Below are 26591 nucleotides of genomic sequence, written 5' to 3'. Positions count from 1 at the left end.
ACATTACTTAGAACAAATAGGCCACAATATTATTATTATTATTATTATTATTCCCCAGAATTGTTTGTACAGCTTTACAGCACTATGAGTGAGTTGGAGAAGAGGGGGATTGGGGGGGTTTGCGACCATATCCGAAAAAAAGAAGAATCCAGTACACTAGCTGGTACTCACCACAGTCGGGTTGGGATCATTTGGTCTACAGCATGATGGTCGACAGTCATTAGGTCGATGGTCTCGGTCACCTCGGGAAAAGGTCGAAATGGTTCTAGGTCGAAAGATCATTAGTTCAACATGTCATTAGATCGACAGGTCATAAGTTCGACAGTGTCTAGGTTGACAGTCGACATGGGGTTTTTCACAGTTTTTTGGCCCAAATGTCAACACCGTCGACATAGACACAGTTTAAAGTGCACCGCATCCCCTCGCTGCGCTCGCCATGCTTCGGGCACGGTGCCTCGCTATGTGGATGGTAGGGCATGAAATACTGCCTGTCGGCACATGTTGGCTCAACAAACAGTGAAAAACCCCATGTCGACCTTTTGACTGTTAACCTAGACACTGTCTAACTAATGACCTGTCGAACTAATGACCTTTCCACCTAGATCCATGTAAACCTTTTCACATGTCGACCTTTTCCCATGTCGCCCTAATGGTGTCAACCTAATGACTGTCAGCCATCATGCTCCACAGTCTCCCCGGTAGGTTGTTTTCAGGGGTTTATTAAATAGATTTCAGTTTAGTTAGCGTAGATTGTGTTATTACAGATTGTAAACTACAATTAATTAATTTTGTCTTGTAGAACATGGGATTATAGGGAGCTCTCCGATAGGGATGAAATGTTTCTTAATTGGTATTAGCTACACTTGAATCCTTATAATACAGGCTTATTGCTCACCATTGTCGTAGCAGTACCCAGCTGGGATCTGTCCAGAGTGCTGGTGCTGAAACAAGTCTGCTGATTCCTGGCTGACGTTCAGCTGTGTTATCAGCGGGGTGTCCGCATCCAGTCCTAGAGACCAACCAACAGCTCAGCTTCTCATAGCAACACATCTCTTTGTCAATTCAATCAATTGCAGCTTCATCTGTGTTAGTTGGTAAATAATATTTTAGATTTCAAAATCCTGGTATCCAAGCTGATCTTTAATATGATGAATGTACACATTTGGCATTCGACTGTTGCAGCCATTATTGTGTTATTGTATTATTTAGTTAAAATTGACATCAACATAATAAGAATTGCAGCTCAACAAGAACCTGTGTTGTTTGGACTTCATTTGTTTTTGCTGTAAAAGGTTCATTGCCTTTGATAATATTTATAGCAATATTCATTAGTTCCCACTATTCACTAATAAACAGACTTAATTAGCAGCATCAATATAGAGTGGGAACTAAAAACAGCTTTGCCTGGGGATCCAACTGGTAAAGAATGAAAGAAGAAAGATAAAAGACAAAGCTGGGTGAAAAAGGAAAGGAGTATGGGGAGTTCGATTGAAGAAAAGGCAAATGGCTCCGTTATTATTAGTCTAAATGGTACTTGCACCCTTTCTTAGCCAGTCAGAATCTACTTATTTATTTAGCTACTTCTAGAAGTTAATACAGTGTTCTCCCCATAAATATTTTCCAGCAGGGTGGCATCAAGAAGTAGCTGGGTGCGGGGTCTTCGCAATATAAAAAAGTTAGGCGCTGCACTGTCAGAGGGGAGTGTTTAACACCGCCTATTGTCACTCATTGCAGTTAAAAATGTTTCTCAGCCCACACCACGAAACACATACTAAATAATACAGACATTGTGTGCAAAAATTTACACCGTAATGCCTACTACATGTCACACACCCATTACACCCATTACATGTTATGCCACACACTGTAACTCCCATTACACATTATGCCATGCTGTAATACCTATTACATATTATACCAAATGCCATAATGCCCATTACATATACCACACACCGTAATTAGACATTATGCCACACAAGTGCCGCTAACCTACATGCTCGTTGCTAAGGGCTTGCTTGATGCCAGGGGTTGCACACTTGTTGCCTGGATACATGCTCATTGCCAGGTGTACGTGTTTTTTTGCCAGGGGTACAAGCTTTGCGGCGCTATATACAGGGAACTCTCTGGCGGTGAATAACAGCTCCCTCCAATGGGGATAGCTGCCGGGACCCAGGGACACGTTGCACACACTAATGGCACTGTCCTCTCTTGCTGCCAAAGTGCGTTATCACCTCCACTCCGGGCACGCTGACTGGTACTCTTAGAAGGCGCTCTAGTTACAACTGACAGCGTGCTGGGACAGGGGAACCAGAAGAAATAATCAAAGTTATGTTTCTGAGCGCTTGATAGGATGTGTTCTCTTTATTGCAGTTGCTTTATTTTAGAGGATAGACAGTCCTCACAAAAAAGAAAAATCCAGAAAATATGCTAATGGGGGTACCCCATAAGCATAAAAAGTAGCGCTAGACAATTTTAAAATTAAACACTTTTAATACACAATAATAAAATACAGGAAATAATACCGCATTGATAAAAGGCACAGTGATAGTTGAAATTGGTCTGAGGTTTTAGAGCAGCCACATCAATATACGATGGGTCTGGGGGACATATAAAGTAGCCATATTTTCCAGTTGTATATGGAGGGATAAAGGGGTATCTCTGGAGGTTTTTATATATTTACCAGGCAGGTCGCCACAAGTTGGATGAAAAGGTAATCCTTAGATGTATGCAGTCCAAATGTAATCCTTGTGAAAATTGCGCAATCAGCCTTACTGGTAAAATGCAGTTCCTCCTACAGAATAGTCCACCTTTAGAGTAGATAACGTCCTCCTTGTATGGAATGAATCCTAGGCAAGTACCCAGATTGGTCTTTCAGATCCAATGGCAAACACCTGACGCGTTTCCCTGCACAAGCTAGCAGCTTCATCAAAGGTGTTTGATAAAGGTGTCTGAGTCCTGTAAAATTGGAAAAATCAGGCTCCTTAGTTCTGCATGGATGGTGGGCTAAATAATTACAACAGATTATTGATTATAAACTGTAAAACATATGTAAACAGTGTCACCAGTTCCCACCACTGCTTTGTACATCTCACTGAGATCAAAATAATCCTACAAGGGGCCAAGCACTGAATAGGGCAAAAGTCTTCCAACAAAACAATAACACCACACCCGGAATTCTACCATATTTGCTTTTCTATGTAAGTGGAGGACCACTGTGTTTGTAATACAATTAATGCAAAATGGTAATCATGCCAATGGATCATGAATTCTACTGATGATAATATTGAAGTGGGAAAGGGTGAGGTATAATCATGAAATAGTTGCTGAATTTTCTCAGATTTGTCTGGTTCATTTTACTTGTGAATATTTCTATGAGGACCAAAGCTGAACTCCGGCAATTGGAAATGGCCAGGATAGCATTGGCTGGCTGGTTGTATATCACTCTCCATTTTATCACTTTTTGAATCTTGATCTATCTATCTATCTATCTATCTATCTATCTATCTATCTATAACAGGACATTTATAAAAGAAAGAAGCAAAATCAGAAAGGGCCCATATTCATATGTTATTACATGTAGGCTTTAGTAACCTGCACCATGCAATTATCTTATGCTGCGTTCTCATTGCCGCCCCTGCAAAATCCCGGGTTTTTGTTCCCGTGTTTTTGGCAGTGCACAGAGCATCTCAGCTCTACAGCCCCATTCATACTGCACCTTAGACCCGGGAAATTCCCATGTTTGCCCCGTTCACACTGTTTCCCCTGGTATGCCTGCCATCAAGTGTGTGGCATCTAAGAGCAGCTTTGATTGGATGTTTAAAAAGTATCTTTGATTGGCTGTTGAAAAAGCAGCTTTGAGCAATGCAATGAACTTGCTTTTTGCATTTTGTGAGAAAAACCCAGGTCTAGCCTGTTCATACTGCCATACACCCGTGTATTACCCAGGAATAACCCTGCAAAAAACCTGTGTGTAATTCCCAGGGCATAACACCTGGAATTTCACAAAGACCCTTTCACACTGAGACAGGACACAGGAAATTACTGCTCGCCCTGGCAAATACCCGGGTTTTTGCGGCAGTGAAAACGGGGTATTATACTGTTGGAGTTTTATGCTGCATAGACATTACATTTATTTATAAGCCTTTGTTTATGTAGCGCCAGCATATTCAGTTGTGTGTAATCAGATAATGGCTCATTGTTATCATCATCACATACCCATACTTTGGTCTCTGTAATATCGGTCTTCCATCACCTATATTGTCATGTGTGCAGTGTGTTTTTAGCTATTTTATATGTAAAAATAAAATACGACTTATTTAATGCTAGTTGGGATAAAGGGGGAATATGCTGTAAGTTAAAAATAGATTTTCATTTATAAAATATAGGAGATACGTAAGGAATTTAGTTTTAACGTTATCTTTTTGTTTACTTGATTTATGTCATTGTTAATGATAAGTGGAACTTGTGCCTGTGATTGCGCACTGACTGATGGCGGATTTGTTGTTTACAGAGAGAGCGCGGGATTTCCTGCATAAGACTGGAAGGTTCATTGTGATTGGAGGAATCATCTCCCCTGTGCACGACTCTTATGGGAAGCAGGTAAAGTCTTATGTGCTGGTTACTTACACCAATTATATAATGATTAAAGGCACAGTGACACAAACAATATCTGTTTATTTCGTACTGATTATAGCGTGCAAATTGCAGTTGCTGACAGAATCATTCTGAATACATTGGTAAGACTGTGGCACTTTGAGGATGATTCAGACCAGTTACCCGAATGGACGAGAAAATATTTGATGGTCGCTGACCATAGAATGATTTCTGCAGCCTTTGTTCTGAAAAATAAGTCAATACTTCAGATGGTCAGAGATCGCCCAATTGGAGGGGAGCACTGTCGTCATGTGATGTCAGCCACTCGCCCGATGCAGACATCAACATGCCTGTGTTCCATGAGTTTTTAGGGGGATGCCTATAAAAGGCTGAGCGTTCTCCTGTTGCAGCCCCCTTCCTGCCCTGACAGTGCGAATGCCTCAGCAAGTTTGATACTCGCTGAAGGAGTTCACATAGGGAGTTTGGTCATGTGCATATTCGCAAATGCGCAAACTCGCCACCACAGAAAACAGTGCCGAATTCGGACTCGACCGAACGGCTGCTTTGTTTGTATGTTGCCTAGCAACAGCCTGTTTTTCTGCCTCTCAGTCCACCAAAAGCAGAGAGCACACCTACAACAAGTCAGTATGCACTTAAATCCATGTTACACTGTCCAGCATTTGTATCCTGCATGCAAAAATAAGTGTATTTATAGTACACCCCTTGCATTGCAACCTGGTATGTTCCAGATACAAAGTACTTTACTTTCTTGGTCTTTCTCCTTACTCAGAATCAGCCCCATAGTTGTATACTGTGGTATAAATTGGTCCTATCAGCAGGGCACTTAAGTGCAAACCCAAAGTGTTCTCATCAGCATACACTGTGCCATACATTAATGAGGTGCATTGAATGTGAAGTAATGCTGCTGCGCAGCTGGGTAACCTTGTAGCTTTATGTGACAATTACTGAGCTGTTTCATCATAGCACAAAATATTGTCAGCTGTCTGGATGTCATATTCCTTCCCTCTGTGTTATATAAGACAATGGAGGAAAATGATGTCTGAGCGAATTAAAGGATTTTTGCACATATCAGTGACTATAGCTGTCAATCATTGCTGCAACCCTCAGCACGTTCTGTCTCATTCCATACACTAGATATACAGATTCTGTTGTATTGCATTTGTATCAGATATCCATCATCTAGCTCATGATAACTGCTCTTATTGTTCTTGGTACCAAGTGATCATTCTCCTCCCATTCTGCCTTCAGCTGTTTCTAATGTGCTTCATCCAGTGCAGCCAGCTTACCTCTCCCTCCTCCCATCCTGCTCTTAGCTCTCTCCCCCAATCATCCGTCTCTGTATAGAGCGCTGCATTGATTATCTTTCATTTCTAATGCTCTATATTCCCCCGTGTTAAGCTATTTCTATTACTATCTAATTTTGCCTGTGTCTATTTTTGGGGGAAACTTGCTGACCTTGGTCTGAGCAGTGCTGTATTTTCTATACAGAAAAGGTTCTGGTACCCAAATAGAAAGGTGGCGGTACTCAGCTGCAGTTACCAACCTCATTGACCCAAGATTTCTGGTAGCCCCAACACTCAGCATAATTGGGCAGATACGAGTTTTTATTTGTTTCTAAATTGATTTCTTCCAGTTTCTGGAACTACCCGATGAGGACCAGGGTAGCCGAGTAAAATTTTGGAGGCATGTCCTAATCATGGGGGGCATGGCCACCTAACGCGATTAGGCCACACCCCCAAAATGTTTAAGGCAGATGAAAAAACACTCTAAAGTCGTTCCCCCCCCCCCCACCCCCCCCACCCCCACCCCACCCCACCACAGCAGCAGCACACACCTACAGCATGTGCTGTGCTGACAGGAGGCTCAGCATGAGCTCTCATGCAGTCAGTGAGACGCTCATGCTGAACAGCACAGCACATGCTGTGGACTGAGGGGGAAGGTATGGGGGGGGGTTTGGACCAGGGCCCTCCAGCAAGCCTGTACCCGCTCCCCCCCCCTTCCCCCTCTCAGCGGCCCTGATGAGGACCACCACTGAATGCACTGGCTATGAGACGCGGGGGGTAATTGGCACATAATGCTGATATTTGCACAAATGTTTGATGTTTTGCAACTGTGCATCATGCGTCTAAGTTTCCAAAAAGTTGCACAGTGCAAGCACCCTATGGGGTTTACACACAGATGTTGAGATGCGCGGTATCTACAGTATATTGGAAATGTGCTGGATGTTCCCAGGCGGTGACAGGGAGGTGGCTGTTCAGACCCAGGCGGTTAACCCATGCTCATAATGGAAGCCATACGCTCACCTGAAGGTGCCATTGATTGTTAAGTCTAAAGATGACCTATCTCAGCATCTTAGGATTGACCAAGTAGTATCTCAGTCCTTGCACATTGAGACTCACAGCTGTACACCAGGGAAGGGCTCATAGAGGTATACACAATGAGGTCATGCACAATGACTAAGAATCAGGCCCATAATATGCATCCAGCCATACACACTCTTCCTGTAGCTTTGCCTATTGGTGTTTCCTTCAATCAGTGGCGTGTTCGGAATGGTCACTGAAGCTCACAAGGATCCACCAGTGTCATGTAATCAGTAGTGGTAGAAATGTTGTTATCTATCCTGAAGCCTCCAAATTATAGGATCTGATTCAGGATCAATCGGGCCACAGCGATTGTGCGGCTCTACACATGCGTATCGGCAAATATACACGTGTGCACAGTCACCGAGGCATTTGCATGGAGGGGGGCAGGCAGGGGGAGGACATGGGGCTGACGCATGGGGACGCCGTCTCCTGGGCGTGTCACGTGATGTCAGTGTCCGCCCGGTTCTTGGACATTTCTGAGCCAAATAAAGTCAATTTAGTCTGACTTTTATTTGCGAATGGGGGGGGGGGGGGGGGGGGTATCATTAGGTGGTTGGCGACCATTAAATGCTTTTCCGCCCATACCCTTGCATGTGTCAGCGTGCACATCCATTTGCATGCTGTAATATTTTAGTTTTGATTTCAGCTCAGCAGTGGGTCCGTTATAACCTCACAATGTAGATCACTTTTATATCTAATGATAAATTGTAACAAGGCCTCATAAACTGTAGTGTACTATTCCGCCAGCCTCTGGCAAGGACACGTTAGTTCCACTTTCACTGATGGACTTGGCGATTCACCTAATGTATGTTGCAGCGGAATTGGCCTGATTGGCTCCTCAAAATGTGTTAGAGGAAAAATATGCTTGTCACAACTTGTTATCAGCCTGGCATTTCATTGTGTACATCTGTCTCCACATTTCTGCTTGACATAACCATATATTCGTAGGGTGACCTTTATCACAGTATACAGGCAGATTTGCATTTTACACTTTGTAAATGTTTGGACAGAACTTGGATCTGCTTTACTGTGACTTAGGCATTTTGGGGTGGGATCTGGGCGGTGACACTGCAATCACATGAAGCTGTATGGTCTTGTTGGAGTGTCATGGGAGCGTTATGGACATGTAGAGAATTGACGCCTGTTTGATGACCATGAAAAACAGTGGGCTCCTGCACGGATCTTACGTCAGCCCTATTGAATCTAGTGTTAACATAGTAAAGCGGAATTCCACTACATCTCGGCTCAAAAAAACAGTAAAAAAACCAAGTCGACCTTCCGACCTGTCGACATAACCCATGTCGACCCAACTCTGTGTCGACCTAGACCCATGTCGACCTTGACACCTGTCGACCTTCACCCATGTCGACCTAGACACCTGTTGACCTTGCCACCTGTCGACCCAACGGTGTCAACCTAATGAATGTCGACCTAAGTGGTGTCGACACTATGACTGTATCCCGATTCACAGGCCAAAAACACAGTCCCATGATAAAAATGCATTATTAAGCGATATGTTGTCAGCTATTCTTAGTCATGGGAGAACCAAACATTACTCAACAGGAAAATATCTTCGCTTTTAAAATATAGTTCAGTATAGTCTTTCAAAAATAAAAATGTAACATGTTACAGTCAATCATGCATAACATTATGTACAGTATTGTTATCTGTGAATGTGTGTTCGCATGTAATACTAATACTATACAATTTATTTCATAATCATGAGTTTATTGCCTGTGTCTGTTCTTTAGGGGTTGGTCTCAAGTCGTCATCGTCTCACTATGTGCCAGCTAGCTGTGCAGAACTCCGACTGGATTCGGTAAGACTAGATTTTGGACACATGGTGGCAATTAGGAGCTAGCAATATTACAGGTAATGGCATTAGGTCAGTAGCCATGTGTAAGCAAATAGGAATGCGTAGGGGAGTAGGAATGTGTAGGGGAGTAGGAATGTGTAGGGGAGTAGGAATGTGTAGGCGAGTAGGAATGTGTAGGCGAGTAGGAATGTGTAGGCGAGTAGGAATGTGTAGGGGAGTAGGAATGTGTAGGTGAGTAGGAATGTGTAAGCAAATAGGAATGTGTAGGCGAGTAGGAATGTGTAGGGGAGTAGGAATGTGTAGGTGAGTAGGAATGTGTAGGTGAGTAGGAATGTGTAAGCAAATAGGAATGCGTAGGGGAGTAGGAATGTGTAGGCGAGTAGGAATGTGTAGGCGAGTAGGAATGTGTAGGGGAGTAGGAATGTGTAGGGGAGTAGGAATGTGTAGGGGAGTAGGAATGTGTAGGGGAGTAGGAATGTGTAGGCGAGTAGGAATGTGTAGGCGAGTAGGAATGTGTAGGCGAGTAGGAATGTGTAGGGGAGTAGGAATGTGTAGGGGAGTAGGAATGTGTAGGTGAGTAGGAATGTGTAAGCAAATAGGAATGTGTAGGCGAGTAGGAATGTGTAGGGGAGTAGGAATGTGTAGGTGAGTAGGAATGTGTAGGTGAGTAGGAATGTGTAAGCAAATAGGAATGCGTAGGGGAGTAGGAATGTGTAGGCGAGTAGGAATGTGTAGGCGAGTAGGAATGTGTAGGGGAGTAGGAATGTGTAGGGGAGTAGGAATGTGTAGGTGAGTAGGAATGTGTAGGCGAGTAGGAATGTGTAGGCGAGTAGGAATGTGTAGGGGAGTAGGAATGTGTAGGGGAGTAGGAATGTGTAGGCGAGTAGGAATGTGTAGGGGAGTAGGAATGTGTAAGCGAATAGGAATGTGTAGGAGAGTAGGAATGTGTAGGGGAGTAGGAATGTGTAATGGAGTAGGAATGTGTAGGCGAGTAGGAATGTGTAGGGGAGTAGGAATGTGTAGGGGAGTAGGAATGTGTAGGTGAGTAGGAACGTGTAGGGGAGTAGGAATGTGTAGGCGAGTAGGAATGTGTAGGGGAGTAGGAATGTGTAGGTGAGTAGGAATGTGTAATTGAGTAGGAATGTGTAATTGAGTAGGAATGTGTAATTGAGTAGGAATGTGTAGGCGAGTAGGAATGTGTAAGCGAATAGGAATTTGTAGGCAAGTAGGAATGTGTAGGCGAGTAGGAATATATAGGTAAGTATCCATGTGTAGGCGAGTAGAAATGTGTAGGCGGGTAGGAATGTGTAGGCGAGTAGGAATGTGTAAGCAAGTAGGAATGTGTAAGTAAGTAGGAATGTGGAGGGAAGTAGGAATGTGTAGGGGAGTAGGAATGTGTAGGCGAGTAGGAATGTGTAGGCGAGTAGGAATGTGTAGGCGGGTAGGAATGTGTAGGCGAGTAGGAATGTGTAAGCAAGTAGGAATGTGTAAGTAAGTAGGAATGTGGAGGGAAGTAGGAATGTGTAGGGGAGTAGGAATGTGTAGGGGAGTAGGAATGTGTAGGCGAGTAGGAATGTGTAGGCGAGTAGGAATGTGTAGGCAAGTAGGAATGTGTAGACAAGTGGTAATGTGTAGGCGAGTAGGAACGTGTAGGGGAGTAGGAATGTGTAGGCGAGTAGTAATGTGTAGGGGAGTAGTAATGTGTAGGCGAGTAGGAATGTGTAGGTGAGTAGGAATGTGTAATTGAGTAGGAATGTGTAGGTGAGTAGGAATGTGTAGGTGAGTAGGAATGTGTAATTGAGTAGGAATGTGTAATTGAGTAGGAATGTGTAAGCGAATAGGAATTTGTAGGCAAGTAGGAATGTGTAGGCGAGTAGGAATATATAGGTAAGTATCCATGTGTAGGCGAGTAGGAATGTGTAAGTAAGTAGGAATGTGGAGGGAAGTAGGAATGTGTAGGGGAGTAGGAATGTGTAGGCAAGTAGGAATGTGTAGGGGAGTAGGAATGTGTAGGCGAGTAGGAATGTGTAGGCGAGTAGGAATGTGTAGGGGAGTAGGAATGTGTAGGCGAGTAGGAATGTGTAGGCGAGGATTGTGTAGGGGAGTATAAATGTGTAGGCGAGTAGGAATGTGTAGGGGAGTAGGAATGTGTAGGCGAGTAGGATTGTGTAGGGGAGTAGAAATGTGTAGGCGAATAGGAATGTGTAGGCGAGTAGGAATGTGTAGGGGAGTAGAATTGTGTAGGGGAGTAGAATTGTGTAGGCGAGTAGGATTGTGTAGGGGAGTAGAAATGTGTAGGCGAGTAGGAATGTGTAGGCGAGTAGGAATGTGTAGGGGAGTATTTGTAGGTATTTTAGAGGTTGGTAGAGTATATTTAAGGGTCGGAATTCTAGAGCAGGGGTCCTAAAACTATTTCGCTCCGGGACCCTATCAAACAATAGAAATAATTACAGGACCCCAGCAAGTTACTGCAGGTCATCACATGACATGTGTAGTCAGCAGACAGCACATACATGGCAGCATTGTGGAGGCACAAAATGAATTGAAGAGTCTAAAATAACAGACAATTCAACAGATTTTTGAATCACTGACTGATATTAGAAAAGTCATCAGCCTGATAGTCAGCAACATGGATTCGTGACCCCATGATTAGAAGGTCGGGACCCACTTTGGGGTCAGGACCCACAGTTTGGGAACCGCTGTTCTAGAGCATTGGTTCTGAAACTCGGTCCTCAGGACCCCACACAGTTCATATTTTCCAGGACAACCGACAGGTTCACAGGTGTACTCATTACTCACTGACCCAATTTAAAAGAACCACAGGTGTAGCTAATGACTTCACTTACAATTTTGTGAGGAGACCTGCAAAACATGCACTGTGTGGGGTCATGAGGACCGAGTTTGAGAACTTGTGTTATAGAGGATGGCAGAGTATATGTAGGTGTCGTATTCTAGGGAATGGCAGAGTAAATGTATGTGTAGGTATTATAAAGGATAGCAGAGTGTATGTAGGTGTCATATTCTAGGGAATGGCAGAGTATACGTACTGTAGGTGAAGGAATTCTAGAGGATGGCAGAGTGTATGTAGGTGTCATATTCTAGAGGATGGCAGAGTATACATACTGTAGGTGAAGGAATTCTAGAGGATAGCAGAGTGTATGTAGGTGTCATATTCTAGAGGATGGCAGAGTATACGTAATGTAGGTATAGGAATTCTAGAGGATAGCAGAGTGTATGTAGGTGTCATATTCTAGAGGATGGCAGAGTATACGTACTGTAGGTGAAGGAATTCTAGAGGATGGCAGAGTGTATGTAGGTGTCATATTGTAGAGGATGGCAGAGTATACATACTGTAGGTGAAGGAATTCTAGAGGATGGCAGAGTGTATGTAGGTGTCATATTGTAGAGGATGGCAGAGTATACGTACTGTAGGTGTAGGAATTCTAGAGGATAGCAGAGTATATGTACTGTAGGTGTCATATTCTAGGGGATTTCAGAGTATATGTCAGTATTCTAGAGGTTGGCAGAGTATATGTAGGTGTAGGTATCCTAGAGGTTGGCAGAGTATATGTAGGTGTAGGTATCCTAGAGGTTGGCAGAGTATATGTAGGTGTAGGTATCCTAGAGGTTGGCAGAGTATATGTAGGTGTACGTATCCTAGAGGTTGGCAGAGTATATGTAGGTGTAGGTATCCTAGAGGTTGGCAGAGTATATGTAGGTGTAGGTATCCTAGAGGTTGGCAGAGTATATGTAGGTGTAGGTATCCTAGAGGATGGCAGATTATATGTAGGTGTAGGTATCCTAGAGGATGGCAGATTATATGTAGGTGTAGGTATCCTAGAGGATGGCAGATTATATGTAGGTGTTGTATTCTAAGGGATAGGTCAACAGTCTATAGGTCGAGACCATATGGACGACACACATAAAGTCGATAAAAGCAAAAGGTCAACATGGCAATGGTCAACACATTTCTTCTTTTCTTTAGAAGTTTTTCATACATTGCCATCCATGTGGACTCCTGATTGGGAATGACCAGCAAAGCAGTACATTAATCTGGGGTCCTTGTGATGAAAGCTACAAATTCACACACAAAATAACCCACGGAAAACTTCTCCCAACCTTTTCATGTGTCGACTGCTGACATGTCTGCTTTCTGCTTGTGTCGACATTTTGTCTATGCCAACATAATCCATGTTGACCATTTGGTGTCGGCCTATTGACTGGCCTTTAACCCCATAACCCTTGGAGGAACAGAACCATGACAGTCCCATATTTTACAAACCAACTTTTTCTGGGCATTGTTTCTGTCACGTGCTTGTAATGTTTATCTGTCCAAGCCTGTGGTGCTATAAGTGCTCTTTCCTGTATGCAGTGTAGACCCGTGGGAGTGCTACCAGGATACTTGGCAGACAACCTGCAGTGTTTTGGAGCATCACCGAGACCTCATGAAGGTGAGACAAGTCATTTTTGTATGTAAACACACCTAGATGGAAATCGGTCAGTGACAAGTGTAGTTACATCCTCGCTCAGTGATCTGACGGTAAATGATTGCAGTGGCCGCAGACTTACTGATTATACTATGGGAAGCTATCAGTTTAAAAGTCAAGAAAAAGGCATTAATTCATAATCTATTATAATGCATCGCTAGTTATTATTAATTAATGGTTAATTGTGCTGGGAACTATTTCTAACTGAGAAGGTATGTTTAATAATGTAGATGTATGATGTAATGGTGTACTGTAATCTTCTCTTTGTTCTATTGCAGAGAGTAACTGGCTGCATCCTGTCTAATGTGAACACTCCCTCTGTCACACCAGTGATTGGCAACTCCCTGAACCAGTCATCGCAGCCTGTCTACCAGAATAACAATCTTACCAACAAACCCACTGCAGGCAAGTGTGTGATAGAAGGGTGATCAGACTACAAGTAAGAAACGGGATCCACTAAGAGAAAGGAAAATACATGTGAAATGTAGGAAATAAGCTTACATTAATAACTACAAGGAAATTGTCTGCCGCTATCCTGCTTAATATTAGGGTGGGCCCAGCTCCTGGAGTCTCCACCAGCACTTGTGTGCATTATATTAGGGATCCACTGTAAGGGCCCCCATACGCATATGCGACTTTTTGGAGGGAGAAGTCGCATTAAAATGATCTTGAACAGGCCGGGAATCTCCCAGGCAGCAGGATTGCTGCGATATATCGCATGCATTCCTTTTGCATGTGGTATTGCCCACTGCCGGGAGGCTGCCTGTGTTGGAGGTCGGACTTGCAAGAAGGTCCAATCTCAGACTCTGATCCGATGAACACGGGACTGCACATCGGATCGGATCAAATGTCAAACACCTCTGATTTGGACACTTTTCACCCGATTTCTCAGTCCGATCCGGCGTAATCGCGTGAAAAGTGGCCAAATCGGACAAGTTTATGGCCAGCTTAAAGGGTATACTGCTAAACAGTCCTTAATATTGTCGCATACAATTGACCACCTTTTAGGATTACATAACAAGTGCCAAGTACTAATTGTGTCATAAAGGGTTAAGCACCCACAGATCTCCACGAGGACATGGTTATGACACTAGGGAAGGCTGCTATTTCTTACAGCAGAATTTGTAGCAGGGTGCAGCAGAATTGAAACAAGGAAAGGAGAGTCTTCATGATGATTCCTGTCCAAGGAGGCCCGTTCCGTTACCACATAAGAATCCATTGACAAAATCAATGACATGATAATAGAAGATCAAAGACATTACCATACATCTGTGTAACTCCCAGGAATGTGTTCATGCAGTTATCCACAACGAATCGACAAAGGTCTCTGCGCAATGGATCCCAAAACTTCATACTATTGATCATAAGTGGGAACATTTAACCATGGCAAAGACCAACCGAGTTCTGTTAAATGCATATCCTGGGAGCTTTATTCAGCCATGGATGAGATTTGGGAGCATCACTGCCAACTTGAGACTAAAGTACAGTGGAAGCATCAGGCATCATTTGCTCCAAAGAAGCAAAGTCAGTGTTGTCTGCTGGACAAGGTGATGGCCTCCATCATTTGGGATGCTGAAGGAGTGCTGCTGGCGCACTACTTTGATATAGGTAAAACTATCACTGGGAAATACTATGCTGAACTGTTGAAGCAGCTACAACAAAAAATCAAGAAGAATCGATGTGGGAAGTTGACAAGAGGGATATTCTTCCATCAAGACATGCTCCAGCACAAGTCACTGGTGGCCATAACTGCCATCCAGAATTGTGGATTCCAACAACATGAACCATATTCACCTGATTTGGCACCCTGTGACTACTACCTCTTCCCCAAACTGAAGAAAGAACTCGTGGTTGCGATCTTGCCACGGACGATGACCGCATTGAAACCGTTGATCAGTTTTTGTGGGTACAAGATTCTGATATCTACAAGACAGGCATATGTATGCTCCACAACCATTGGTTGCAGAGTGTACTGCCAGTGGCGTAAGTTCATCCCAGTTGCCCGGAGGCAAGATAAGTATTGGTGCCCCCCCAAATAGTTCATTCAGTAAGGTGCCTGTCTCCAGTAAGGTCATGGGATCTAATACAGGTTGTGACACTTGCAAAAATGATGTTAGAAGGGGGAGTCAGCCACATTAACAATATCAACTGCTTTCAATTAACTGATTCAAATTCGAAGGGGAGGAGAGGTGCCCCCTTGGGATCAGGAGCCCGGCGGCAGATGACTCGGTACTTGTGAGTTATCCGGGCTGCCGATTTTTTCATCGCGTCCGAAATCGTGGGCATCGCGTCGGTCGTGGCCGTTATAAGGAGCCGCGACGCGATGCCCACGATTTACCATAGACAGTAATGTTAAAAGACACGATGGACCTGATTTCCGACCCGATTTCCCATAGACAGTAATGTTAAAAGACGTGATGGACCCGATTTCCCATAGACAGCAATGTTAAAATAAAATGACCATGTGAAATTGGCCAATATGGCCATTTCACATTGGATATGTTTTAAAAAAAAATGTTTCATGGCCCCCCACCACCGTTAACGCCACCCCGCTATTGACGCCAACCCGAAGCGTGGCGAGCGCAGCGAGCCCGCGAGGGGCGGCGGTACGCGTCCTCCGACCTTTTCATGCCCTACTATCCACTAGGGCGTGGAGTGAGAATAGAATAGTGTGGCGAGCGCAGTGAGCCACCGAGCCCGAAGCGTGGCGAGGGGACGCGGACACCTTCACAGGTATCCGCGTGCCCTTGCGGGCTTCACAGGTGTCCGCGTCCCCTCGCGGGGCTCGCTGCGCTCACCACACTATTCTATTCTCACTCCACGCCCTAGTGGATAGTAGGGCATGAAAAGGTCGGAGGACGCGTACCGCTGCGCTCGCCACGCTTCGGGTTGGCGTCAATAGCGGGGTGGCGTTAACGGTGGTGGGGGGCCATGAAACATTTTTTTTAAAAACATATTGGCCAATTTCACATGGTCATTTTATTTTAACATTGCTGTCTATGGGAAATCGGGTCCATCGCGTCTTTTAACATTACTGTCTATGGGAAATCGGGTCCATCGTGTCTTTTAACATTACTGTCTATGGGAAATCGTGGGCATCGCGTCGCGGCCCCTTATAACGGCCACGACCGACGCGATGCCCCCGATTTGGGGCTAAATCGCGGGCATCGCGTCGGTCGGGTGTCCTTAAGTTAACCAAACTTAAGGACAAAATCGGCAGCCCGGATAACTCACAAGTACCGATGACTCCATTGCCTCCCAGAGTTCTGCCTCTGTGTACTGCTACAAGGAAATTATGTTGAAAAATAATGCAGTTAAATTGTCTACAAATACATTTATGTAGCTTAGGCCGCATACTTTGTAATCACCCCTCGGATTTACTGTTGGTCAAGTGAATTCATTAGAAATCACTGAAAATTACTTTAAATGGATGTTGTAGTTAGAGAGCCAAAACAGATTTACTAACATTTTACAATGAATATCAAATATAATCTGTTAGTAAATCTTTCAGCCTCTGAAACCCAACATCGATTGAGATCGATTTCCACCAATTTGAAACCAATAAAAATCGATCTTTAGTAAATAAACACTATGGGTGAGATTTAATAAGATGAGAGATTCAGAAAGTGAGAGATTTGGTAAGAAATCTCCAGTTTTTTTAAAGCGGCAATCATTTACACTGCAAAACCAGTTTGATTTTGAAGTGTAAATGATTGCCGCTTTAAAAAAAACTGGAGATTTCTTACCAAATCTCTCACTTTCTGAATCTCTCATCTTATTAAATTTCACCCAAAGTCTTCAGCTGCTGCTGCTAACTGGTGGCAACAGGCTGTGCTGCAGAGAAGCGAGCACTTGTCTGGACATCTTACTGTAGGTAATGTTTCAGACAAACATAAAGCACCCACAGGCTCAGTCATGGCAATCCTTGGGGCTGTCGGTATCTTCTAGTGGCTCTGGTTGTACTGACGGCTTCTGGAAAGATAATTTAAATTTTTAAGTACTTTATCAAATTACTTGTACCTTTTTTTTTTTTTTTTTTTTTTTTTTATGTCTGGTGGGGTTCTTCTGTGACCATCTCACCCAGATGCTATTCCACAAATTGGGCCAAGTTTGTAGAGTAGTCTACAATACTGTATGTCGGATTTGCCAGCCCTGCAATATACCACTTTAGCTATTGGACACAATAAGGAATGCTAGTGTCCGCCGCTGGGGCTGTGGCGTGCATTGGCCAGCGGAACCAGTATCATTGTGATTGGACACTGCTGTCATGTAGGTTCCTCCTTTGAGGAGACACCGTTTTTTCTTAGGTATGGATGGGAGAGCCAGCAATATAGTTGGGTTAGTCCATTGCGAAATTATGCATATACTTATGGCCATATTGGAGCCTAGGTGACCAGGCTGGATGGGGCCAGTATAGTCACTGACATGTGGCAAAATTAAATCCAATATGTGAGTCCAAGATGTGAGTCAGACAACCAATCAGCACCGAAGTAACATCTATAATTAACATAATATACAGAGCAGCTGATTGGTTGCCATGGGTCACTTCTCCTCTGGCTCATTTCTCGTTCCTTATCACTGCGCCATACATCTACCTCTAAATCCCTAGGCATCACCAGATACAGCAGCAATAGGTTACTTCGGAAAACTGTAAATGCAAAACAAAGATGGTGCTTTATATACATCAATTTTAAAGGGCATTTAATTAGTATTGTTCCTCAATATGTATAATATGTATTAGTTGCAGTCTTTTATACATCTGTAAGTGTACAATCGTTCTTTGTCTAGTGAGGATTCTAGGAAAAGTTGGTGAAGGACTGAGTCGTATGTGCTGTGTTCGGCCCAACCTGCAACGTGTGACATTTGTAGGTACGTGTCAGATCATCAACCAATTGTTCTAGATTATAAACTAATAACTGTGTTTCAGTTAAATGACATCATCGCTATGGGTCTAACTTCTGTTCTGTACTGAATACATGTACGGTATATTGACTTGTAAGTTTCTAGATGCAGAGAAGATACATTTGATCAATAATAAATAGGGATTCTTCTGAAAATATAAATAGTCTATTAAGTATAAGAGTAAACGTCATTACACTTTGCTGGGTATCTCTATATAACGCATGGTTATAGCTTGGTTTTGATAATTGGCCTAGTGTGTGTCATGTCGCTTGTACCTTAAAATAGCCATCAGAAGTCAGATTTGTTCCATTTGTTCAAGAAAATATTGACAGTATTATTATCACTACATTTTATTTATAAGGCGCCACAAGTGGTTGGCAGCACCGTACACACTGTATGGCACACATTACAACAATACAGGGTACACGGAACTTAACATTAAAGTAAGTGAGACCTAGAAAAGAGCACAGGTATTTATTAGCACCTCAATATAGAGTACAGCTGAGATGTAGGGAAGCAAAGGAGATGTCTGAGTACAACCAGAGGCAGGCTGAATGGTGAGGAGTGCGAAAAGATACTGGTAGAGATGATTGTTGAGCAGTAAAGAGCTGTAGTGCTGGAGAAGAGGGCTGTGAGGAGGGAAGCGAGCCCTGCTCCAAGGAACTTACAATCCAAAGGAAGGAGGAGACAGACAGAGGTGCAAGCAAGATGGCTTGATGGCAAGAAGTAAGCGAGGCAGAAGGCAGGAAGAGCAGACTTAAGACGAGGTTATGTACAGTAGAAGGGTACACTTTGATGATCATGTGGGTTTTCAGTGCCCATTTAAATCTTTGCAGTCTAATAGAGAGAGGGAACTCGTTCCAGTGAAGGGAGCTGCATGAACAAAATCTTGGATTCAGTGACCAGGGTAGAGGAGCGGTAACAGCCAATGGCCAACAGAGGAGGGCAGGAGGGAGCATGTGCGGAGATTAGGTTGGAGATGTAGGGAGCAGTGGATTTAGAGAGGGCCGTGGATGTGATAAGCTGAAGAGGATTCTGTAGGGGAATGGAGTGCAGATTTTGTTGAAAGGGCTTGGCAGAAGTGGACCAGCAGGAGAGGACAATAAGTCTAGCTGCAGAGCTGGGAACAGATTGTAGGGGAGCGGGATGGGAGCATGTGAGGCCAGTGAGGAGAATGTTGTGTTGCAGTAATCGAGCCGTGAGATGACCAGTGATTGGATAATAAGGTTAGTCGCACTCTGGCAAAGTAACAGCCTGATATGAGTGATATTGGGTAGCTGGAAACGACAGGAGTAAGTAACTTACCCACTGTCATTAAAAATCACTCTTAGGGGGGTTATCTAATTATTGGCAAAATATCATCGGTGCAAAAAATAAAAGGTTTTCTCAATTTTTTCCCTTTGTTCTGCCAACTTTTTTTATTGGGTCACCCGAAGAAAACATATTTCATGCAATTATCATTGGTATTTTCAGAGTCTATAAGAGATTAAATAGTTTGAGAATCCCATTACTTAAAAAACTTTATTTAAATTTTCACAAAATCAAAATAATATTGAATAGCATAATAAACTGTAACAATAGTACAGCAGAGCCTCCAGTAATATACATAACACACATCCTGCTGTTAGTTCACATCTATAGTCCAATAACTGGTTGTGTGATTTTACCCGACAGATGAGAACGCTAACCTGGGCACAGTGATGAGATATGAAGAGATAGGTAAGTGCCAGTAGGAGGCAGTGTTGTGGGGATGACGCGGTTCAGGTGACACTCTCTCTGGGATGATTTTGAGATATATCTTCTCACTCATACATTTTGCTGTCCTTCCTACCCAGAGCTACGGATCTTGCTCCTGTGTGGTAGTGACCTGCTTGAGTCCTTTTGTATCCCTGGCCTCTGGAATGAGTCAGATGTGAGTATTGTTCCTTATGTTGTCAGGAAACCCTTCTATTCTCATTCTTCTCCCTGGTATGACTGGCGCGTGAGTAATGCTGTGTGGATGGCTTTCTGTTTGTCTGGATTCATTTTACCCACTAAGCACTCCGTGTATGTATTTTCTGGCAGATGGAAGTGATAGTGGGAGACTTTGGCATCGTGGTTGTGCCACGTGACGGGACAGACACTGAGCAGATCATGAATCACTCATCGCTGCTTCGTAAATACAAGGTGTGTGTTGGTGTAATCAGTTACCCGAGTAGAGATGTTGATAACCAGACAAGCATTATTATTTCCTGCAGAGCAATAAGCCCACTCGTATTCACTTACTGTTGCTGCTAATGATTTTTTCACAGTACTATGACTTTGTACTATTACGTTGAAGTACTGTTATGCTATTGTTATGTCCGTTCATCTTGCAGAGTAACATCCTTGTGGTAAAAGATGACAGCAACCACCCAATGGCCAACGTCAGCTCCACCAAGAGCAGGTAATGAATAAGGGTCATTAGTTCATGTACACTTGTGAATGGCCCCTCCCAGGGATTTGGATCTGTTCTGATTATCAGACATTCCACTTCGCAAGAGAACATGTTCCAGTGTGTGTGATCATTCTATAGGATCAATATCTGGCCACCATATGATCTGGTTTCTTGGCCTGAGGGTATAGACACTTTAATCGCACGTAGCCATGGGCAAATTGGACAGACATACGGATTTAGCCCCTCTTGTTTTTGCCCAGATGAACACACGCATCGGGGCGTGTGGCTGTTACCAGCATATTGCAAATAGTTTGTGGTTGCATTGCGCACAGATGAGAGGCTAAGGGGGGTATTCAATCCCGGGTCATGACTGTCGATCCGGCCCGACAGCCGTGACCCTGGCCCGTTTTCGTTTTGTTTGACCGCAGATCACCAGACGCGATTCAATGTCCCACTTCGTGATCAGAGAAAAGGGGGCGTATCCGCGTAAACGGCCGTGGATTGTTGATATTTTGCCACGATCGCGACAATTCACGGCCGATATCGGCAAAACGGGCCCGACTGCTTTTAAAGTCGGGCCCATTCTGTCGATCTGCCTCTGCAATGCTGTCGGGAAAGACAGCATTGAATAGGCATTCGATGCTATTTCCTCTGTAAATAGTGGCCCGGATTGAATACCCCCCAAAACCTGTATGCACACTTTCTATTCTGGCAGGCCTGCTCAGGTACTGCACGTCATAGGGGGTAATTCAGACCTGATTGCACGGCCGCGAATTCGCACATTATCGATAAACTGTGCATGGTATTGTCGGCAACGCATGTGCTCGATGCTGGGCAGGACTAAAGCCCTGCTACTTGTTCTATTCGCAAGCAGTTTGCAAGGTGATTGGCAGGAGCTAGGCATCTGTGAGTGCCCGGCTGTTTCATGGAAGTGCCAAGAGGGGGTGTGCCTAAGCTTTATAGGGGAGGGTGTGTGACGTCAGCAACAGGGATAGTAAAGTATGAACCAATATATATACAAAGAAAACATGAAACCTTTTGAGTGTCGACCATTCTTAGTTGTCGACCTAGACATTGATGATTTAGGGACTGGATACCGATGACTTGTGCCCAGTGTAAGAACCATCCAGTGGGGAGCCTGTATTGAAGGGCTTTGAACATATTGGCACGGCTGCAAAGTCTGCACACATATTACACATTAATTCGCAATGCGGGATTTTACTCTAGCGAGAAACAGCTACCTGAACGTTGGCCACTGCGAATTCAGGCTTGAATTACCCCCATAGTGCTATTATGTGTATATTACACAGAGACTTTGAGTAATGAGTGTTTGGATCTTCTTCAGGTTGGCTCTGCAGCATGGAGATGGACATGTGGTGGACTACCTGGTGCAACCAGTCATTGACTATGTTCTGAAAAGCCAGCTATATATCAATACGTCGGGGTGATCCTGCATGTTCCTGGGTCGGGAGTGGCGTTGTGCTCACCCTCGTCATCACAATACAATGTGTTATTACTCACTATTCACCACAGTCTCCTCACAGATCATGATACCTCTTTTACCCCACTCATTGCTGCCCGCCTCACCTCTCTGCCTTACTCATTCACTTAAGATCTTCTGTCTCCAAATCCTAAGGTGAGGAAGCACTCACTGTACTACTGTATTGAAAGAAGTGCTTGGGACAGTGTTTATTTCTGGTGTATTTAAATATTAGAACCATTCTACATTTGTTATGGACGGGATGGTTGGGATATTAATTAACCCATTCAGGGTATGCAACACCAAGCCACAATTAATGGGTTCATATTTATTCCCCTGGTTATTAGTCAGTTTTTGAGGGTGGGTATTTATGTATATTAATTTATTACTTTCTTAAAATAATTTATTGTATCTCTTTTGTTGGTAGTAGTTGGAAAACTGTCTGTAACCCTAGTCCTCATTCTGTCAGTACTTTTAAAGGACTGTGGGTAACAGGAGTCAGGGAACATGACCAAATCCCCTTCATAATGAGCATAATGCACGCAGTTAGCATGTTCTTCTTGTGCTTACGTCTCCATGGTGTTCTCATTACCTTTATTAGCCCCTGCCTGGACGGTAATTGGTATGTGCACAATAGCAAAGTGCAGGGATTAACAGAGAGTGAGATCATATTACAATGCCAATATACTTTCTCTATCATCCATGGGGGACACTGGAACCATGGGTATAGGTGGAGTTGAAGGAGTTTGAAGCAGCACACTCAATTCTTCCTCTGTACCCCATCCCCTGCCTACACAAGAACTTGTTTGAATAGAATGTACACCCTACGTTCAAGCATGCTTGTATAGTTACTATTTAAACCAGAGATTCCAGATATGTCAAAATGATGTCACAGGACCACATATGTGCCAGAGCGAATTTGTGGCCCTAAGAGTCTGCTTTAAGGAGATATATATATATATATATATATATATATATATAAGTGTCTCTTTCCAGTGCACTCACAGTAAATCCTTGTAATTGTTGCTGGGGTGCTGCGTGCAGATACCAGAACGGCTTGTATGAGAGTCCAAGAACAAGGCACTCACCAGACTTTTTCAAATGCAAAGGTACTTTTTATTCCTTAAAATGACTGCATAATTCCAACGTTTCGGACCTCCTCAGGGCCCTTAGTCATGGCACAGTCCATCAGTAGAGACCCAGGTAGCAGATGCTACCTGGGTCTCTACTGATGGACTGTGCCATGACTAAGGGCCCTGAGGAGGTCCGAAACGTTGGAATTATGCAGTCATTTTAAGGAATAAAAAGTACCTTTGCATTTGAAAAAGTCTGGTGAGTGCCTTGTTCTTGGACTCTTATATATATTTTTATATATATATATATATATATATATATATATATATATATATATATATATATATATATAAAATATCCTGAAGATAGTGCCAATTAAAGCACTGAAACGTTGACATATCGAGTGCCACACCTATATATATATATATATATATATATATATATATATATATATATATATATATATATATATATATATATATATATATATTAGTTCTCAGCCCTCTTCATTTATATATGGTATAATCAAGTGATGGCTAACTTCGACACTCCAGCTGTTGTTGGACTACACATCCCAGCATGCCCTGCTACAGTTTTGCTATTCAGCCATGCCAAAACTGATGCAGGGCATGCTGGGATGTGTAGTTCAACAACAGCTGGAGTCTCAAGGTTAGCCACCACTGTTATAATCAGTGTTAAGGATCTTAGTAGTAGGCTTAGCCATTTTCACAAATGTTCTAAATTTCATAGCATCCCAACTCAAACAGATGCATCAACAGAGCCACTTAGATTTACCGGAAACCTCACACGATTTGTATAAAAGTGGTTCTCACACAGGGTCCTTAAAACCTCAGCTGTCCAAGATTTAAGGTTAAAGACATCTGTAAAACCTGGACTGTGAATGTGTATTAAGGAACAAGTTGAGAAACACTGCATCTAATGCAGTGGTGCTGGTGCCCAAATCAACCAATAAAATGTCTACTTTTCTATTACATCCAAGGAAATGATAGACATAATCTGATTGGTCACTATGGGGACCACCTTCTACACTTGTCTAATTTGAGAAGCTTGAGTAAATCAACCCCCCCCCACCCCCCTTCAAGTCTTGTTAGACATAACATATTATCAGTAAGTGACATGTACTACAACAATGTATAGCAACATACTATAAAGACACAATGTATAAAGGGCTAGCGCTGATCTTGTGTCTGGGAGACTGCAGGCAATCATTTTAAGGTTCCTCCTAGTACAGTGGTATGGAAAACAAAATTTGTTGAACCAATACCTTCAATCCATTAATACTATAGTGGATAATAAAATTAGTACTACTGTAGCACCACAGGCAACACTTTAATGTTACCTAGCATAGCTATCAATATGAGGAGCATTGGGCTGGACATAATCTCTGGGGGGTTTTTTGGTGGTCCTCAGCTTACATGAAAACCTTCATTGTATCAGTGTATAACAGATAGTTTTTTTATCCATAGTAGTCAGCCAGCCAGCATGAATTTACAATCAGAACATATAAAGAAGTCATTCCATGAAAAACATACTGCACTATATTGTCTACAGCGCCCTCCTCGGTGTGTCACCCCATGCTGACGTTTGCTTGGCTTTTATTTTTTTACAGCATGGTTAATTTCTTATAGCAAATAAAGGGTTAATTACAGATCTCACTGTAGCAGACGGTTTACATTTTGGGACGGCTATGGTAACAAGTAGTGCGCATGATGACATCAGCTGCAAGTGCATCATCCAAGCATAGCCTGTTAGGAACACTGAAGGACACAGGTCTGGGGCCCATTGACAAAAAGTACACTGTCAGCTATGTCTACTGGAGACCAAACAAGAAGGCCAATTGATTTTAGCATGTAGCAAGTCAAGAACAAGGGACCAGATGGGGTTAATAGGCAAATGTATGTCACTTGTGTAGAAATGATCATAGTAGTGCGTGTGAGAGGGTAATCTCTGGTTTGGGGTTGACTGCATTTCTTTAACTTGTGTATGGTTTTGTTCATATTAATGTTGCTGTTTTACCAATAAAGATTCTGCTTTGCTATAAATGAACGTGTGAGATTTGATGTCACAAAACCCCAGGACAGTAAAGGTTGGTTACATTTTATTAATAAATAAATAGAAAGGGTAAAAAGACAGAATAATTAGCACCATCTCTATGAGAGAGACAAATGTCATACTTTAGGTAGTTGTGTGCGCCGCTGACTGTGTGAGTCCTGTCTCAACCATGTCCAGATCAGAATGTATTTCTCCCAGAACACACCTGGTAACGGGTGCTCCTATAGTGCAGTCATTGGACACAGTCACAGTTTGGGTCAGTGTGAATGACTAGTGCCTCTCAATGGGCCTTTGCTGAACCAACATCGAATCATGTTCTCTTAAGGCCTCTCAATAGCCGCGGTACTGTAGCATCCCGGTGGCAAGGTATTACGTATATCCCGCAGGTTTTGGATGTCAATAAGGGTTTGTTGGATAGCATCGTCCAAGCTGAGAATCCTCTGTTTTTGGAGTTTAGCAGCCAGCTCCATCTCTTCCACAGCGGGCCTAAGACGCCCAGTGATCTGAGTACGGGCAGACTGCATACTGCGTTCTAGAGCCCGCACATCTTCATCCTTTCCTCCCATAGGTTGGTCTGCATGAAACACAGTCATATAGAGAAGTTTGGGATTATTTCTGCTAATTCAGGGTTGCCTACCTGACCCTCTCCTTCAGGGAGAAAATGCTCTGTTCCAGGACTTCCCTCTTACTTATACAATTGCCGTCACCTGTGCTGACACACCTTTCTTATAAGTAAACTAGTTCAACACAGGTGACAGCAATCATACAGTAAGAGGGAAGTCCGGGAACAGAGCATTGTGTACCTAATGGAATGGTTCATGTTGGAGGGTATAAAATGCTCCTATACACATTCTCTGCGTTCAGAACAGAAAAGAAAACACAGTCTGACAAAAGTGAACATCCTGAGGAACGGAGATAGCACAGCTGCTGCTACTGCAAAGCTTCTAGTGGCATAATCACTGGTGGAAATATATGACCCAGAGATTTCCCCTGTGTGTTACATTTGCCAAGTGGGGGCTGTGATCAGCACCAACGTAATTAGCAGCACCATGTGTGTGGGAGACTGATTATAATCCTTCCCACTACTTGGCTAGAGAAATGTAAGGACAAAAGCTCCTGATCAGAATTTTACATTACTATGGAATAATACGTACATGCATCCATATTCCTCTACCATACGGCCATACTATATGGGAACAATAGAATTTTATGTAAATTATCATATGCATGACACACAGTGCCAACGTTAAATTATTATCAGCAGCATATTCTGTCGCAATTTACAATTGTCAAACTTTTGAGAATAGATCTGTCTCGCTTACATCTTGTTTACACAGTTATCAGTAGCTTAAACAAGCTATTAATG

The 26591-nt window shown here is 43.2% G+C and overlaps 2 protein-coding genes across 2 annotated transcripts in view; one reads left to right on the top strand and one right to left on the bottom strand.

The window, feature by feature from the left end:
* The window catches only part of NMNAT2 (nicotinamide nucleotide adenylyltransferase 2), a 44533-nt gene extending 21346 nt beyond the window's left edge, over positions 1-23187 (top strand). The window contains exons 2-11 of the mRNA XM_083157213.1: positions 4511-4599; positions 8729-8796; positions 13166-13244; positions 13559-13685; positions 18069-18149; positions 19857-19901; positions 20018-20094; positions 20247-20348; positions 20540-20607; positions 21944-23187. Coding sequence (XP_083013339.1) covers positions 4511-4599; positions 8729-8796; positions 13166-13244; positions 13559-13685; positions 18069-18149; positions 19857-19901; positions 20018-20094; positions 20247-20348; positions 20540-20607; positions 21944-22046 — 839 coding nt within the window. The 3' untranslated portion in view covers positions 22047-23187. The remainder of the gene's footprint in view (positions 1-4510; positions 4600-8728; positions 8797-13165; positions 13245-13558; positions 13686-18068; positions 18150-19856; positions 19902-20017; positions 20095-20246; positions 20349-20539; positions 20608-21943) is intronic.
* A 2078-nt stretch (positions 23188-25265) lies between these two features.
* The window catches only part of LAMC2 (laminin subunit gamma 2), a 43885-nt gene continuing 42559 nt past the window's right edge, over positions 25266-26591 (bottom strand). Inside the window, exon 23 of the mRNA XM_083157211.1 lies at positions 25266-25799. Within this exon, the coding sequence (XP_083013337.1) occupies positions 25546-25799 (254 nt within the window). The 3' untranslated portion in view covers positions 25266-25545. The remainder of the gene's footprint in view (positions 25800-26591) is intronic.

This window comes from Crinia signifera, chromosome 8 (assembly GCF_055691185.1).
Source record: "Crinia signifera chromosome 8, ASM5569118v1, whole genome shotgun sequence".
Classification (NCBI taxonomy): domain Eukaryota; kingdom Metazoa; phylum Chordata; class Amphibia; order Anura; family Myobatrachidae; genus Crinia; species Crinia signifera.
Note: the sequence above shows the minus strand (reverse complement) of the source record. Positions and strands in the feature narration are given on the sequence as shown.